The sequence below is a fragment of the Lampetra fluviatilis genome, chromosome 50, assembly GCF_964198595.1.
Source record: "Lampetra fluviatilis chromosome 50, kcLamFluv1.1, whole genome shotgun sequence".
Taxonomy (NCBI): domain Eukaryota; kingdom Metazoa; phylum Chordata; class Hyperoartia; order Petromyzontiformes; family Petromyzontidae; genus Lampetra; species Lampetra fluviatilis.
The window spans coordinates 10,036,571-10,053,964 of NC_136324.1; the positions used below are offsets into that span (position 1 = coordinate 10,036,571).

Consider the following 17,394-nt stretch of genomic DNA (forward strand, 5'->3'; position numbering starts at 1 on the left):
ATTAATTTTAGTGAAATTTTTTTTCCAAAATTTTACACTGTTTAGGGAATTTTTTTAAAAAATATTGAATTACCAATTGCTTAATGCTGGCAGACAATCATCTGACCCATAGGTGGCAGCCATCTCAAGCCAGAGGACGAGAGGACTCTAGCCGCCACGCATATAAAGGATTTAGAGTGAAAAACTTTGTTTTTACGGGTTAATTTTTTATACCTACGTGACTTTACCGAAAGAACCAAAGAGTATATATTCTTGGGTCTTTCACGTAGATAGGTTCAAAGAAATTAACAAAAAAAATACAAAAAACTACGACGTTTCGATCGCAAAACAAGCGGTCGTCTTCAGGAAAAAAAGTCACGAAAGCTTTAAGTCAAGATTAAAAACAAAGTTTTGCTGGCTGGCCATGCGGCACCCAGCGCGCGTTCTGATTGGCTGGAGAATATGCGCCGCCCAGCGCTCAGAGGGGAGAGGAGTCGCGGGGAGGGGGTGGCGGGTGGAGTGGGCTTGGAGGTTGTCACGTGCTAGAGGGGGGCACCCAGCGCCACGTGGGGACGTTGGGGGATGGCCGTCGTTCAACGATGGACACTCTCTACAGTACCGTACCGTATTAGAAACACGTTTGACTGGCTGGCTGGAGGGACAGTCACGTCCAAATGACGTGCGCGATGCTACTGTAAATAAATTAATTACTGCATATCACCTTCTACGTGTACGCTTGGAATGACATTGAGAGACAAGAGGAGGGACACGTGGATGAGAGGTTTGAGACAGTGTCCCAGCGTGCCCTCCACTCCCATTGGGGGCCATCCATTTAGTAGGTACGCAAACATCTGTCAAAGCTTGACCCCTCCCCCCCTCCCTGTACGCACGCGTACTTTTTACCCCCTCCCCTCTCACCTGCGAACGTACGCTTGACACCCCCCCCCCCCCCCCGAATTCTACAGAACGGCCGATATTTAGTCTACGCAAAAACGATCAAGGATTAATAATATTAACGTGTTTAAGCAAACAGATAGTTCACCGCAGAACTATCTAACTCATTTGAAGACCAATGTAGACATTATTATCGAGGCTTCATCCCCTCCCCCTCCATGCGTACGTACTAAATGGATGGCCCCTTGGGATATTGTCTCGGATTCAAATACAGCACACAGCACTGCACTTTATATCTGCACGTTCGACTCGGGCAAAAGGCGGGGCCAGCCGAGCAATAGGCGGGTCCACTCAAGCAGTGGGCGGGACTATTTGAATAATGGGCGGGGCTATCTGATAAGTGGGCGGAGATACATTTGCACGCGTGATGGGCGGGGCTAACTGGGTGGTGGGCGGGACTACTTGCGTGGTGGCCCGTGCAAGCCTGGTTAATAGGCAGGGATAATTGCGAAGTGGGTGGGGCGAATGGCTGTGGGAGGGGCTATTTGAAGGTGGGCGAGGGGGGAGGGAGGGGCCCCTTGGCAGATGGCGGCAGCTTGGGGAGGATGCCTTCATCCAGCATTGGATTGACGTTGGCCTTGACGATCATGACGTGGATCTGAAAGAGACACTCGCGGAGCGATTTGTATTGTTTTTTCTACATAATAGCGTACAATTTGCATGTCAAATGCTTGCATGTAAAAACATTTATTCATACGAATTCGAATGCGGTGCGTGTACCGTGAGCGACATGAGCCGATGTTAATCTAGGATCGAGGCATCGTTACACCGCTGCTGTGTGGAGCTCTGTGCAATGTATGCGTTATGATAGCAGCGAACGCCAACAACAGTGAATGTGTATACAGTGCACGGAATATTGCAATGCACGCAGCTCCTCCTCCTTCTGCCCCTCTTGTCTCACAGTGCGAGGCTCCCATGCGTGAAATCTATGACCCCCACAGAGCGATGGAGAACGCGGAGCCGGGTCGGGCGGATGACCTTGCCCCACTGCGCACCCGAGCCGGTGAAGGTCATTTCGCAGCCGCAAATTCTCGTCGGTCCGCGATAAATCCCAACGTGACGGCTTCGAGGAACGACGGCGCATCTCGGGGAACTGCAGGAGGCTGTGGCGATAATTGATAGCGGTTCTCCAGGCTCGCGATGCACACGTGGAGTCGCATGGACAAATAAATGCCTGCAAATGATATGCAAATGTTACAATTAGGTTAACGGGGTAAAACACAAGTGGACCAGAGACGGATTAAAAACGAGAAACGCAAACTGGAGGGTATATGGAATATAACCTAATTAATGCTGAGATCGAATCGCAGTGAGTGGAGTAACGAGGTGAATCGTCGACTGGCAGCTTCGGCAGCCTTGTCCCACAATTTTGCACGGGAAAGGCTCTATCGTCTTGCACCGCGTACCCCCAGGGTGTCGCTTTGCTTGTAATGGCCACTAAACAAGACGCAATGCTAATGGCCCACGTCACAATCTCCCCGCGACGTGCACATCCGCCCGCTGAGCTGTCACCACACACTGCCATTGCGTTACTACAGCTAACAATTAGCGGCTCTGAAGCAGGGTTGTGAACTCCACATTCCTATTGCCCAGAAGCATTCTATTGGATAACTGCTACTGATTTCCCACAGAGTGGGTACGCAGAGGAGTGATGCTGAGTCGATAGCAGCCACCTCCTGGTTGTGGGTACTGACCTACAACAGCAGTTTTACTGGGCTAGACTCCCCCTATTTAACGATGACGCTAAATCCTATTATAATACAGTGGGACTCAAAGGCAGGTTATTCATAATCAGGAGAATCCAATAGCGGTTTGGTTGGAGAATGTTAAATAATGTAACTGTAACTTTGTTGAGTATATAAATTATTGCAATGTTAATACAGTACACCGTGAAATGTAAATACATTTAGATCGGAAGACATTGGGAGAGCCAATATGCCTGCATGTCTCGTGTTTATGTGCAGGTCCACAGCAGCCAGCAGTTCATGTGCAGCCTTACAACGATACATGAACACTGTACCCGTGTCACCACTGCAGCGATTTTCAATACAGCGGAGCTGTTATCCTGCACGCCATCGTTGAAAGCATTAGCCGAATGCAGTGTTATTCTGCCACTGAACAGCGCACGTGATTCGTGTCGTACAATTATGTTCACTGCATGGCCCTTGTGTCATTTAGTGATGTGTGCATAGGTCGGGTGTGTGGTGTCTGTTGGCAGCTATTTTCGTGAATGCATGGTCTGGGAAGTGTGGAAGCACCTGGGCGATGTGTGTGGGTTCGTGCGTGGAACCGGACGTGTGGAATGAGGAGGGCTCTATGTTCTTGTGTGTAGGTGGGAGTTTGCAGATTGGGTGTATGTGGGGAGATGTTGTAGGTAAGCGGAAGCCTGCGTATGTCGATGAGTGTGTGTGTGTGTTGGTCAGGTTATGTGTCTGGATTCCTGTGTGTTGATTTATGTCTGTGATGCCCAGAGAATGTGCATGTATGTGGGGTTGTTGATGAAGGTGTGTTGGTTATAGTGTGTGCTTATGATGTGTGGGGAGCGGTAGTGTAGCGGTTAGCGCGCTGCGCTATGAACCCGGCGACACGAGTTCGATTCCCGCTCACGGCCAACACCAGTGACGATTATCTGAACCGATCCCAGGTCCTCCCCTAGGTCGACTCAGCCTCAAATGAGTACCCAGTGCGGTGTGTAAACATTGCCACTAGGGAGACAAAGGCGGTCGGGCGTGGTGCTGGCCACCCACCCCTCCTGTGCTGTTCCGGCCTTCATAGGTGCTCGCTAACAGCACTTGCCCCTAGAGTCTGTTAAGGCTATATGGGGGATCTTTGTCTTTGTTATGATGTGTGTTCGTTATTTTGTTTTATGAGGGTTTGTGTGTGTTGGTTAGTGTGTGTAGTCTGTGTGCGGTGTTTGTTGGTTAGTGTTTAGGTTAGGGTGTATTGGTAAGTGGGTGGTGTGTGTGTTGGTTACCGTGTGTTGGTTAGGGTGTATTGGTTAGTGTGTGGTGTGTGTGTGGGTTAGGTGTATTGGCTAGTGTATGGTGTGTGTGTAACCGTGTGTTGGTTAGGGTGCATTGGTTAGTGTGTGGTGTGTGTTGGTGGTGCTCGTCAACAGCACTTTGCCCCAACAGTCTTTGGGCTACGTGGATAGCTCCGCCGTGTGGGTGGTGCTGAATTGGACAGCTCCACGCCCGCAGTGCGCGTGCGCGTCGCCGCCGCTATAAGAGGCGCGGCGGCTGCGTGGAGGCGGCGGTGACGTCAGCGCCGCGGTCTGCTCCCCCTCCACTCGCTCGCGTCCCTCTCCTCCCGCTCCCAGCGTTCTCACCGCTCGCTGTGTTCTCGCCCTTCACGTTCAGCGTCTCCGAACACCGATAGCTCTGTACGCGCGCTACAATAATAACTGGCATTCATAGCTGTAGAATTTGTTACGTACAAATAAACGGCGGTCGCAGGAATTATTCGCATTTTTTTATTCCTATTCCGATTGTGTAATCGTGGAGGGAAAGATGTCCGGCCAGACCCTGACCGACCGCATTGCCGCGGCGCAGTACCACGTGGTGGGCTCGGCCGTGTCTCGCTCCGTGTGCAAGGCGAGCACGCACGAGCTCATGGCGCCCAAGAAGAAGCACCTCGACTGTGAGTAAAAACACCAAACACCATGACGCACTCCCCGCACGGGACGCGCCTAAACATCCTCCTCCTAGCCCGTGTCTGCATGCGAGCGACGGTGCGTGCACCTTGCATCTTTAGCCACACGGTCGTGTTGGGGAGGCGGGGCGCGGGGGGGGCGCATGCTGCAATTTCGGCAGCGTTGCTTCTACACGGGCAGAGTGGGCGGGCTCGCACGAAGCAATACTGGTGAACAATACACACACACGCCTCGCGCACACGCAAGGTTCCACACCTACACCACAGCCCACCCGCCCCCCACACGCCTGCACACAACCACACCTTCCCCGCGCCCCGCACACACGAAAGACAAAGATCCCCCTTGCAGCCACGGCCTTTAACAGGATGTCGGAGTACCTATAAAGACTGAGACGGCACACAAGGGCGTGGGTGGCCGGAACCACGCCCGATCGCCTTCGTCTCCCCAGGTCCGATGTTTACACACCGCACCAGATTCATCATTTGGGGCAGAGTCGATCTAGGGGAGCGCCCAGCACTGGTTCAGAGAGTCGCCTCGGATATTGGATGTGGAACTGATGGCCGGGTTCAGAGCGCAGTGCGCTAACCACTGCTCCACCGTTCCCCAGTCACACGTAGTACCCCGACACGCATACATACACGCCCAACAACAACAACATCCGCCATTCGCCACTAAGTGGTCGTGACTTGACAGCGCTTGTGTCGGGCCAGGCTAGGAGCTCATTGAGGCCACGTTAAGTGTCGAGGGCTCGTTACTGATAGGAGGTCGCGGGAAAGACCCAGCTGCTATGGGTTTACTGAGATGACTGGCAAATGCACCATCTGTGATCTCCACCGTGCCAACTTGCTGCGTTTTAGCCGCCCGGAGATCTGCTCGTTAGGGGCGTCGATCCTCTGCCCTCCATTGTTGGGTGGCGACTGCCTTCAACGCCCCAGTAGCGTCCTTCACGAACCTTCTTCACAGAGGCCGATCTTGAGACCACTGGTTCCGGCATCGGCAAGTCCAATCGTCTCCACATCATCCTTCCTGTACCACATCAGCCCATCTCTTCTCTAACCCGTACTCGTTTAGCCCACTCTCTCCGACCAAACAAAAGCTGCCTTGGCATGCGGTGGCTTGGCATCCGAGCTACATGACCCAACCAATGCAGCCTCGCTAGCCGGAGGAGCTCACTGATAGGACTGTCTCCTAGTCTTTCAAGGATATATCAGCTCCTCGCACAATGCTGCAGCCTGGTTAAACCCAGGATGGAGCGTAGACAGGCCAGCCTCGAACCGACGCAGATATTCATTTTAACGGAGTCCATGATTCGCAAGCATAACTGGCTAATGAGTAATATTTACGAATACTTTTTTTAAAAACACGCTTTAATGAAATGTAGCGTTACGAGTAATGGCAGAACTCCGCGACTTCAGGAAGTGGCCCCGAAGCTTGCCATAACGTAAGGGATCGTGGTGATTTACAGCCAACGTGAGTTGAGCGTGGACAATTAGACCCAAGCCGAAACATAACATATAAAAAAAGATTGTTTAAAAAAATATATATATATATATTTATGATAGAATATAGTATTTTCATCAGTATGACATACGTATACCAAGTTTACAGTCAATACGACATTGGGAAGTGGGTTAAAATTGAGTTACAATATTTGATGATACGACAACAACAGACAGTGAGTTTATAAAAAGCGTGTAAAAAGATGTCGTTCAACTGGTTCTGAGTGAGACTTGCTGCCAAACGGGATCCGATCATAAGCACATTGCCCATGTATGAGAAGTCCTTCCACGCTATCCACTTTGCCACACCACTTGTGTTGCCGTGTATACTGTACACCCCACACGCATACACACCCACATGTATACACGACCACACACATAAAGACAAAGACTCCCAGTATAGCCATAACAGACTGGGGCAAGTGCTGTTAGCGAGCATCTATAAAGGCCGATACGGCACATGAGGGGGTGGCCTGCACCACGCCCGGCCGCCTTTGTTTCCCTAGTGGCGATGCTCATACATCACACCAGGTACGCATTTGAGGCTGAGTCGACCTAGGGGATGCCCAACACCGGTTCAGATAATCGTCACCGGTGTTGGCCGTGAGCGGGAATCGAACCCAGGTAGCCAGGTTCGTAGCGCAGCTCTAACCGCTACACTACCGCTCTCCACTAGGACAAAGACCCCCATATAGCCTGACAGACTGTAGGGGCAAGTGCTGTTAGCGAGCACTAGGACACACACATCAATAGGCATATATCCCCACACACCAAAATACAAAAAAATCAACATGCACACACCCACACACACCAACACGCATACACACCCACCCACACACCATACCTATATATACCCACACACAAACGCATACACACACCAACATGCATACACACAAAAAGACAAAGATCCCCCGTATAGCCTAAACAGACTGGGGGCAAGTGCTGTTAGCGAGCACCTATGAAGACTAGCACGGCACACGATGGGGTGGGTGGCCAACACCACGCCCGGCCGCCTTTGTCTCCCCAGTGGCGATGTTTACACGCTGCCCCAGGCACTCATTTCAGGCCGAGTCGACCTTGGGGATGCCCAACACCGGTTCAGATAATCGTCACTGGTGTTGGCCGTGAGCGGGAATCGAACTCGGGAACCCAGGTTCGGAGCGCAGCACACTAACAACTACACTACCGCTCTCCACACACACACACCATACCCATATATCCTCACACACCAACATGCATACACACCGACACGTCAACGGCCAAACAGAAGCTGCTTGGGCATGCGGGCTACAGGTCCCAGCCAACGCAGGCTTGCCTGCCAGATGAGCTCACCGATGTGACTCTCGATATCTCTCAAGGATCTATCAGCCCCTCGCACAGTCCAGCCTGGTTAAACCCAAAATGGGTCGTAGGCAGGCCAGCCCGAATGTTTCGAACTGGCGCAGATGTTCCCTTTTTAAAGGGGGGCCACGTATCGCAAGCATAGACATTGGAGAGCATAATTGTGGCCGAGAAGACCTGGAGCTTCGTGTGGAACGACAGGCTAGGTAACTTCCACAGAGTTGTTATACACGGTTGATTAAAATATAATGCTGCTCAACTGATTTGGAGTTGATCCTGTCAAACCGGATGTGGTCATCATCACACTGCCCAGGTATGGGAGATCCTCCACTCTATCCATACTGCTCCATCACTCCTGTTTGGTGTGCATGCAAACCTACACGCGTACACACTTAACACGTATACAAAGACAAGACAAAGATGCCCATTGTAGTCTTCACCGACTTTTGGGGCAAGTGTTGTTGGCAAGAAGCTGCCGTAAATACCACACCCATACTCGCATACACACAACAAGGGAAATAAATAATCGTCACTGGTGTTGGCCGTGAGCGGCAATACACGGCAATACACCAATATGCACACACGCCAACGCGGGCGCACACACCAACACGCGCACACACCAACACGCGAACAAAGACAAAGATCCCCTGTATAGCCTTAACGGACTGTAGGGGCAAGTGCTTTTAGCGAGCACCTATAAAGGCCAGCACGGCACACGAGGGGGTGGGTGGCCAACACCACGTCCGGCTGCCTTTGTCTCCCTAGTGGCAATGTTTACACATCGCAACAGGTACTCATTTGAGGCTAAATCGACCTAGGGGAGGCCCAGGGCCGGTTCAGATTATCGTCACTAGTGTTTGCCGTGAGCGGGAATCGAACCTGGGTCGCCAGGTTCGTAGCGCAGCGTCCTAACCGCTACACTACCGCTACCAACACGCACGCACACACGCACCAACACGCGCACACACACAACAAAACGCGCGCACACGCTAACAAGCAAACACCAACACGTACACACGCCAACGCGCACACACACCAACACGCACGCTCACGGAAGCGTCGCCACGCCGGCGTGTGAAGTGGACTCGCTCTTGAGATGCATCACGATCGATCGTCTCGACTCCTCTTCACGAGCGTTCACACTCGCTCCACCCTACACGCACTAAGGCGCACTCGCATACACCAGCATTCGGTGCACTCATACACAAGAATTGAGTAAATAATGAATTCGTAGTAATGGTTGTGTTTTATATATATACAGTGTCGTGCGTGCACAACGCCTCTCAAAGCGCTGAACGTTGCGAACCACGTAAACATAAAACATGGTACGTGACACCAGAGACACAACAACACAATCACGGGTGCGGAGGGTGAACGCAGCACGAATCACGTGGTGCGGGCGGCAGTCGTAACCACTGAACTCGTGACGCCTGCGAGAGTCCAAAGAATAAGTGACGAGTCCGAACAGTATGATCCCACACATCGCTTTCCATGCAAACGGAATCCACCACAACTGTGTGAGCATTGCGACGGATGTGTAAAATACTAGCGGCGTAGACTGCACAATGAATTGTATGTACAGTATTTATATTGAGCTTCTTTCGCACCGTACGTAGCCAACCGTGCTTATCGGAGGTGCGGGGATTGCCAACATTGTGAATGTAGAGGTGTCTAGTGGCTAAAGGGGGCTACATTTGCAACCAAGCCGATGTAAAAAAAAGAATATAGACGCATCAATGCGTGTATGAGGCGCAACGAATTGACATTTTAATTAAATGAATACCGTGATTAATTTAATTAAAATAATTACGTGATTAATTTAATTGACATCGCTGGGTTTAATATCGAAGTCACCGTGGCGCAGTTAATAAATTGAAAGTAAAAAAACGAGTTGAGAGTTCGGTGCACCTGGTTTCTTTTCACGTAGAGCTTGCGATGATGAACACGAGGGGTGCGCAGATGCTCGGATTCCTCCAATGGCGTCGATTCTTGTGCTCACGAAACACGCGTTGGATCTTATAGTTAGTGCATGTCCGCCTATGCAGCCACTAGAGGCGCAATGTATGTTGAACTTCTTTCACACAGTACGTAGCCAATTGCGCGGGGAAGGACAACAAACGAAACACAAAAAAAACTGTTTTAAAAAAATGAGTTGAATCTAGATTTAAAAGTGCATAGCTCCAGTGGCGTCCAAATATCAGAAGATGGAAGCGCTTTCCAGACGGCCATAGAAGCGCATCTGAAAGCGCACGATGCGGTGACCTTCTTTGTTCTATGACGAGCCAAAATCTGCCGCTGCGAGGATAACCGGAGTTCGTGTGGTGGTTTATGCTCCTTGACGAGATGAGCAAGATATTGTTGTTCAAGCAAGGTATTGCAGTTTTTGTTTTATATTATGGTGTCTTAATATGAAAACAATAGATTATTGAGTGGAATCTGGACCCTGATCTGTAGCAATGGAACCACGAGGCGGATTGTTCGAGGCTTTTTGCCCAGCTGCTCGTGTGAATCCCTTTAAATGAACGCGGAGTAGAAATTCGATTTGTACTGCAGTAGAATCAATGCTCTGTTCAGTGTTAATCGTGTATGCTACAGTTCAGTGAGGTTACACTGGGGGTAATTGTGGTAAACCGTGAGCGGTGTGCGATTTAGCATCAGGAAAGGTAACATGGCAAGTGCAGTGACGCAGAACCTCACATCTCAAAATAACCATTTGCGTGATTGTGAAGAATGCAAATAACAAAATAACCAAGCTATTTGCCTTCACATAGCTGTCTCTGCATACAAAACACCTTATGAGAGTGGGTAATTTCAGCAGCGTTGGTTCAACGCTCGCAAACTGTAATAGTTTTTATATTCGTGATGTCAGCACCCAGGAACCCGGCTCAATGCTGTGGGATGCGCGTGACGTCATCATACAGATATGCATTGTGACGTCACCACTGCACCTGTGTGCGTACCAGCCAGGCAGCTAGCACCATTTTTTTAATGTGGTATACAGTATATAAACACTCGTCTTTTGCCTGTCAAAGGACGGGTGTATTGCAGTAAATCTGAAACTTGCAAGCGAAAAGCAGACCGCGACGTGATATTCATTGCATCCATTCGTGTGCATTTTGTAAGGCCGCAGTGACACAGACTTATTGAATTTAAAGGTAATCATCCCTACTCTTTGGTTTTTTCGGTAAAGTCACGTAGATATAAAATAAACCACGACGTTTCGGGTGCAACACAAGCGTCCGTCATCAGGTGGGAAAGCATGGTCTGCTGCTGAGGCAGACTGTTGTTCATCATGACGGCCTTTTTTACGTCTGTCTCAATATCGTTACGTAGATCGCGTGACGTGCGGGTTCTGCCTTTGTAGTGAGGGTTTAAGTTGACGCGGAGGAGGGGGGAGGAGGCGCCTCGCCCCCCATGTGGAGTGACGTCACCCACTAATTATTATTAATGGGGGGGGTGGGGGCGTCCATTTGGAGGACGTAACCTGTTCATGATTATCAATGAGGAGGGCTGGGTCCTGGACCGCGTGGCTGGAGGCTTCTTCAAGCTTGACGTGGATCCCCTGCCTCTCCAACAGTAAGAACCCTGAGCCCCTCACAGGGTCCCCCTTTATATCGGGCCGGGCTGGGGCTGGCTCTGCCTCTCGCCCCACCCACCTTCTTGAACTCTCTCGCCCTTGCCCGAAAGCTCTCAAGAGTTATTTCCGGACCATGTGACCACCCATTGGCCCCCTCCACCGGTGGCCCCCCTCCAGTATCATCCGGTCACATGTCCCCAGGTCAGCCAGAGTATCATGCCCCCAACGTAACCCCAGCGGGCTGTGACACTCTCTCGCTCTCTCAACGGGAGCCCGCACCGCATGCTGTGCGTGGTGCCCATCGCGCTTAACCCATGGCTCACCCAAGCCCCCACTAGGGTTGGTACTACACCCCGTGTCCGGGGTGTACACACAACAGGAGACATCCCGCCGTGGCCTCGCAGGCTTGGCACCACAGTGACATTCCCAGTTACTACAGTAGTCAATGGCATGCTACTAATTTATAATCTTATGTCAGTCCAGTGGGGCACTTGGACCTTCACCGTGCCGGTCGGTGCAAACTGGTGGAAGGGGTGGTGGTCCATTCAGATTGTAATCGCCATTGCCAACAGCTGGATATGACTTTGTGCCCCATCATCTCTATTGTGAATATACGCAGTCCGGAACGCTCTCCTGGGAATTATTGTCACTTTGCATCCGCCTGGCCTTATTTTGGTCCTCACGATGCTGCGATGCCGCGTTGCTGTGCACAACACGTGTGCGTTTATATCTTGAAAGGGGCTACCCAGATGTCTTTAACGACAGGCCCCATTGTCTGTCTCTTTAGGCTCTGCGCCTTTCCTTTTTAGGACCCCACACCTTGTATCGGGCCCGCCTGTTCATGTCTAGGCCCTGCCCCTTACCGCCGCACACAGGGTGGGTGGGGCTGGTCTGGGTGGTGGTGGTGGTGGTGGAAGTTTTGGGCGTGGATAGGCACAAAAAAGTGAGAAATTATGCCCTGCCTTTACACGTACTGTACATCGTATTCATTCAAATGTGCTTCCACGGCCGTCTGGAATGCTCTACCTTCCGGTATTAGGAAGCCACTGGAGCTATGCACTTCTTTTAAATCTTGATTCAAAACTCTATTCTTTACAACTGTATGTTCCCATTCTTGATTGCATCATTCCGATCCCAGTCTGCCTTCAACAGCTTTACAGGTATCTGTTACAGCAGGTAGTTGTGCTGTTTGTTTGCTGACCACTCGGCATTTTGGGCATTTGGACCGTGTGTTCATCATGCATGGTAATACAAAAAACATCCTCCGCTGCGTTTTCCAGAAGTGTCCCTCTGACAGATATCGCTGTCGGTTTTTGTTGACAGAATTTTTTGGTACATTTTATCCTGAGCCCAACTGTGCAAACCTTCTCTACAAAGTTCATACAGCGTTTCCCGCAGTTCATTCTCATTGGACATCACAATGCCGTCGGCAAATCTTCCGATGTCCTGCTGCGATGTTAATATTTACTACGCCTTTATGCCTCCAATCCAATTATTTAAAAAATATGAGCCAATGTTGCTGTGAATAACTTTGGGGAAAGTGCGTCGTGTTGTCTGACTTTATAACGGGCAATTTGTCACTTTGTTCATGTACTCGTAGTGCGACTGTTCCGACTTTAGTAAACATTTTATTTCTGAATATTATTTAGGCCCCTGTTTGCGAGCGCATTAAATCAGGTTGTGCTAATTTTTCGACAGCGTACCGACGAGCTGAAACGATGATCATTAACACACCAAACGCTTGTACGCGTGACGATTCAATTTATTTGGCTGTGTTGGGGTAAGTGGAGAGTTACGACAGAAACTTGGCCAAATTGTTGCGTGACCTCGCCCAAAAAAAAATCTTTTGCAAATTGGAGGCTATTGGGTTTTGTTCTTAGTCGGTGGCATCACCCTTTCTGGAGAAAAACAAAATAAGCAAGAACTTTTGAAAATAAACCAATAAAGTGTTTCAATTACAAACTCTCTGCCCAATTTATCCGAAAATTGCACCCATGAAAACGTCTCGGAGGAAACATTTGGAAAACGAAAGTAAAACTTGAGGTGATAGGAATTAAAAAAGGGTAAAATGGTTGAAAACACCCTATTAATAACACTATTGAGGCAGCGCCCAAACTAAAGCGGCCGTTGCTAATGAGGGGCTGAGTCTGGCTGCGAAACGTGGCGAGGTTGGGGGACAGAGCCCCATGCTTGGCAGTGGTTGCAGGAGAGGGATTTTTGTCTCCGTGGAGTCGAGAGGCTCTCGGGTCTAGTGGCAGGTGACACTGCTGGAGGGCGCGCGAGAGAGCTTGGCTCGCTTGGGAGTGTTGCGGTTTGCGTTGAGCATGACCCCCGATCCGATGCTTATCTGATCCACGAATCCCCAGGTCCGATTCGTCGATCTGGATCGTTTCATTTAATTGCTTGGTTGAGGTCAGACTCTTTTCGATTATAATTATTTGCATTATTATTATTTTGCAATAATGTAGTATGCAATTCTCAATTGGACCATACAAAATAAAAGGGTATGAAGCTATTGTTTTATGTTTTTAAGTTAAAAAGAGAATATAAGTTTACTGATCAAATGTGTTTAAAACATTCTTGTGCTGCAGATGTATATGTCAGATTGTGAGTTTGAGAACAAATCCCACTTGTCGTGCATGGCACACCAGGTAGTTCACCACAACCCCTGCAGCCCCACACCGTTCTCCATGCTCCGTAACATCAAACAGAATTTATTATCGACTTGAACAGTGATCCTGCACCATGACGGTTATGGGAAACTTGGAGACGGTGCGGGATCGCACGTCCACCCCCCTTTGAACTACAGAGAGGAATTGTCACAATTAGATTCCAGCACCAATTAAACAAATGTCTCGTTTGTATTGTTTTCTCGGGTTGTATATCATGTCCCATTTACTCCAGTAACCGAAAAGGTAGTGTTTTCATATAATTAGCATTAAACTTGCAAACTGTGAATAATTTTTTGCATGCCTAATAAATTCCATGGATGTAGGTCTGTCGTTTTGTGCAATGATCATTTACTTAAAATGAACTAAAATGCTTCGTATGTGACCTGTTCAGGGGTGATCCAATGTTAGTCGGGTTACACTTTGAGCCACACTTGGTCATTTTGATTCGCTGCTCCAATTCAGATTTTATTGGCAAACATAGTATACGCAGTAATCCAATTCCAGACAGATGCTAAACCACTTATGCTCTCCATACAGTACAAAGCGATTTCCTGCACAATCGAGCACTGGGGTGGTGCTTTTTTCCCGTTTATAGCTTTGAGCCAGTGGTGGATATTCCACATTGCTATGGTGAGGGCGAGTTTATCCATAGGACAACTGCTCTTGGCATTAGAGTATTTGACTGCTGTACACTTCCACGTGATGAGAAGCCGCTTCGTTAGGCTATCATTTATGGCCAGGTCGCGTCGTAAGAAGAGCTACGTAGCTCAGTGGGCCTTACCTTGTGGTAAAAAAATAAGATTATTTAGTTTAGACTTCCCTGCTGATTTGATCTGAACATAGAATGTGGGAAGCCACGAATCAATTAGTACACAACGGTGGTTACACAGCGCGTGTCGATGGCTGCACACAGGTGCGCAGTTGCTGTCTGAGAGCTGAAGTCGCTGCGCAGCGCTGGGATGCACTGTTCGCATCCCGCGCTGAGATTGCCAGTGGCCAAGGCCTCGGCAACGAGCCGAAATTGCGAGGATTGGCGCCGCTTGGCTATGATGGACGACACGGCCATCGCTTGTCGCGCCTTGCGAGGTGCAGTGACGACTGCACGGGATTATGCCAACACTGCAGTGCCCCGCACCAAGCAGTACCTGGGTTCGATTCCTGGCTTCGGGTGCCTTGCTGTGTAGAGTTTGTTCTCTTCTTGTTCTGCGTGGGTTTCCTCTGGGTTATCCGCTTCCCCTCTCAAACCAAAAAACACATACAATGTAACCGGTATAAACCAAACATCCTAATACAGAAAAATTGCCTGCTATTTGCTGAATTGAGAGCACACTCGGCAGCAACTTTTCATGCCAACTGCATTAACTTGTCAGAACCCTCCTGAAACTGAGTGTTGCGACTCTGTGAGGCTTTCCTGGGTAAACCAGTGGAATCGTAATGATGATCATAATAATAAAAACCCTGTGACGACTCTATTTTTCAGGAGCGGGCTGGAATATTTTCCCCAAGAGCTCATTTGAAATGTTTGTTCCCAACTCTTCGATTTAAAATTATAACCCATAAATTATATAAGCATTCGTATTTCTCTGTTGATTTAGCTTCAATGTCTCTCCTGGTGTAGTGGACTGTTTAAGATTTAGGCTAATCACCCACACCGTCTCTGCATGTAGGGAGCTCTTTAGCAGGAAACCATAGTTGGTGTTTGGAAATTCTGTACCTAAATGATATTGTGCAGTACTGTGGTGTATACACGCCTTTGTCACTCCACTGCTGGAAGTGGGCTTCCCCACGCTGTGCGGTGTCGTGAAGGTTATTTGACCATACATCACCATGCTGGTCGGTGCAGGTTGGTGAAGCATAGGTGTGGGAGCATAGAAATGCAGTACAACTGTTGATTTTTCTGCACTGCCCTCGGCTGTCCACCTCGTAGCCCTACAACTTCTAACAGCCTGTGATGCATTATGGTCTCCTATCTAAGCACTATCCAGGCCGAAACCTGCTTGACTTCTGAGTTCTAAGGACTGGGTGTATTCTGGGTGACTTGCTCATAGGCATCAGCTCTGCATTGGCTGTGAAACCTGACCGATGGAGAAGTTTCCTTGGAGTGAGATGCACGTACAGTTTGTTCTCGTATTACCAGGTAGTTGCGTTCCTGTACCGCATTATAATGAATAATAAAGGTTCAAGCACAGTCCGCGATAACACGTGAAATGCATACGCAGGCTGAACAAAGACTCAGGCGCGTAGGTAGCATCCAGCAGCATCCCGCTGCCTTGTGTGATGCTACACCGAGGCAGCCGTATGACCGCTCATTCCTGCTCGCGCAACGTGGTTATTTTCACTCGATCGCGTTGTATCTTATTCATATCTGCGTTAGAAAAAAAAGTGTTCCGAATACATTCATCGCGTTTACATCCGAGTCGCATTATGAAAACACACGGCGTTATAGGAGAAACAGACTGTATTAATTTTAATTTAAAGCTGCAGGGATTCATATTCTTGGTTCTTTCGGTAAAGTCACGTAGAAGGGGAATGATAAATAAGAAACATTTTTTTTTTATTTCCATTCTACGTGACTTTACCGAAAGAACCAAGAATATACGACTGTAATAATGTTTGGCCTACCGTACATATCATCTGGATGGAGCGGTCATGCAGTAATTTGCGCACTGCGCAATGAGCCCAGTGGCCCGCGTTTGAGTCCCTGGCGATGGCAAACATCAGTGGCGAGTGATATCTGCACTGATCTTGGACCCCCTCCACCTTCATCAACCTGCACTGACCACCATGGGGAAGAATGGTGTGAGGAAGGCATGTGAGTTAATATTATTGTTTATATTATTGTTTATATACCAACCTTTGTAATTGCAACAACAATGATGTTGTGGACATTGATTAGGTCACCTGTAAGTAGCAACCTAGAGCTGCAAGGTGCCGGAGCCGTCAGGAAAAGCTTGTGTGGCAGTATTCACTCGGCATTGCTCGAGCGATTGCCTTTGTGATAACATGCCACCACTCGCACATGTGGGACATTAGACGCCGTGGTGGCGAGATGTTAACTACCTTGCCTGGTATATTTGGAGTTTGCGTGTTCTCCCCATGGTCGTGTGGATTTTTCTCAGTTCTTCGGTTTTTCCTTCCGCATTTAGAATCGTGTGTTTTTAGAGTATTAGGCTGGTATAAATTTCCACTTGATGAGCCACTTCGTTAAGCTATCATTTGTGGCCAGGTGTCTTCTGAAAAGATTCATATAGCTCAGTGGGCCTTAACTGGTGAAATAAAATAAAAATAGTTTTTATTGTATTTTTAAATAGACTGATGAAATCATAGGTACTATGCTCAAAATAATCATGACAAAAATGCTTAGTAGTATGTGGTTGTGCGGGGGCGCCTGCAGCGTCCCTGCACAACCACAGCCTGCGGCACCTCCCAACAACCATAGCGTGCGGCGGCCCCCAACAGACTGGTCAAGTAAATCCTTACGATCCACTCGCACAGCGTGTGGTTGGCCTTCATCCAGCAGTGGATTTAAGCACCAAAAAAACTCGTACTAATGTAATGGACAGAGCACGGGGGTCCCTCAGGGCAGCAGTGGAAGGAGCACGGCTCTGCCTCACTCTCACTCAGCCGTCTCCTCACTGCCACTCACCCTTCTCACTGCCACTCACCCTTCTCACTCTCACTCACCCTTCTCACTCTCACTCACCCTTCTCACTCTCACTC

General features: G+C 49.1%; 1 protein-coding gene across 7 annotated transcripts in view; it reads left to right on the forward strand.

Annotated features, from left to right (window-relative positions):
• Nucleotides 1-1,447: 1,447 nt before the first annotated feature.
• The window catches only part of LOC144948706 (clathrin coat assembly protein AP180-like), a 142,924-nt gene continuing 126,977 nt past the window's right edge, over nt 1,448-17,394 (forward strand). For 3 of the 7 annotated variants that reach the window (XM_078878385.1, XM_078878392.1, XM_078878390.1), the window contains exons 1-3: nt 1,449-1,582; nt 1,837-1,936; nt 4,437-4,572. In XM_078878385.1, coding sequence (XP_078734511.1) covers nt 1,862-1,936; nt 4,437-4,572 — 211 coding nt within the window. In that variant the 5' untranslated portion in view covers nt 1,449-1,582; nt 1,837-1,861. Of the gene's footprint in view, nt 1,583-1,836; nt 1,937-4,436; nt 4,573-17,394 lie in introns of all 7 variants that reach the window. The other 4 variants (XM_078878388.1, XM_078878391.1, XM_078878389.1 and 1 more) reach the window with 3 other exon arrangements.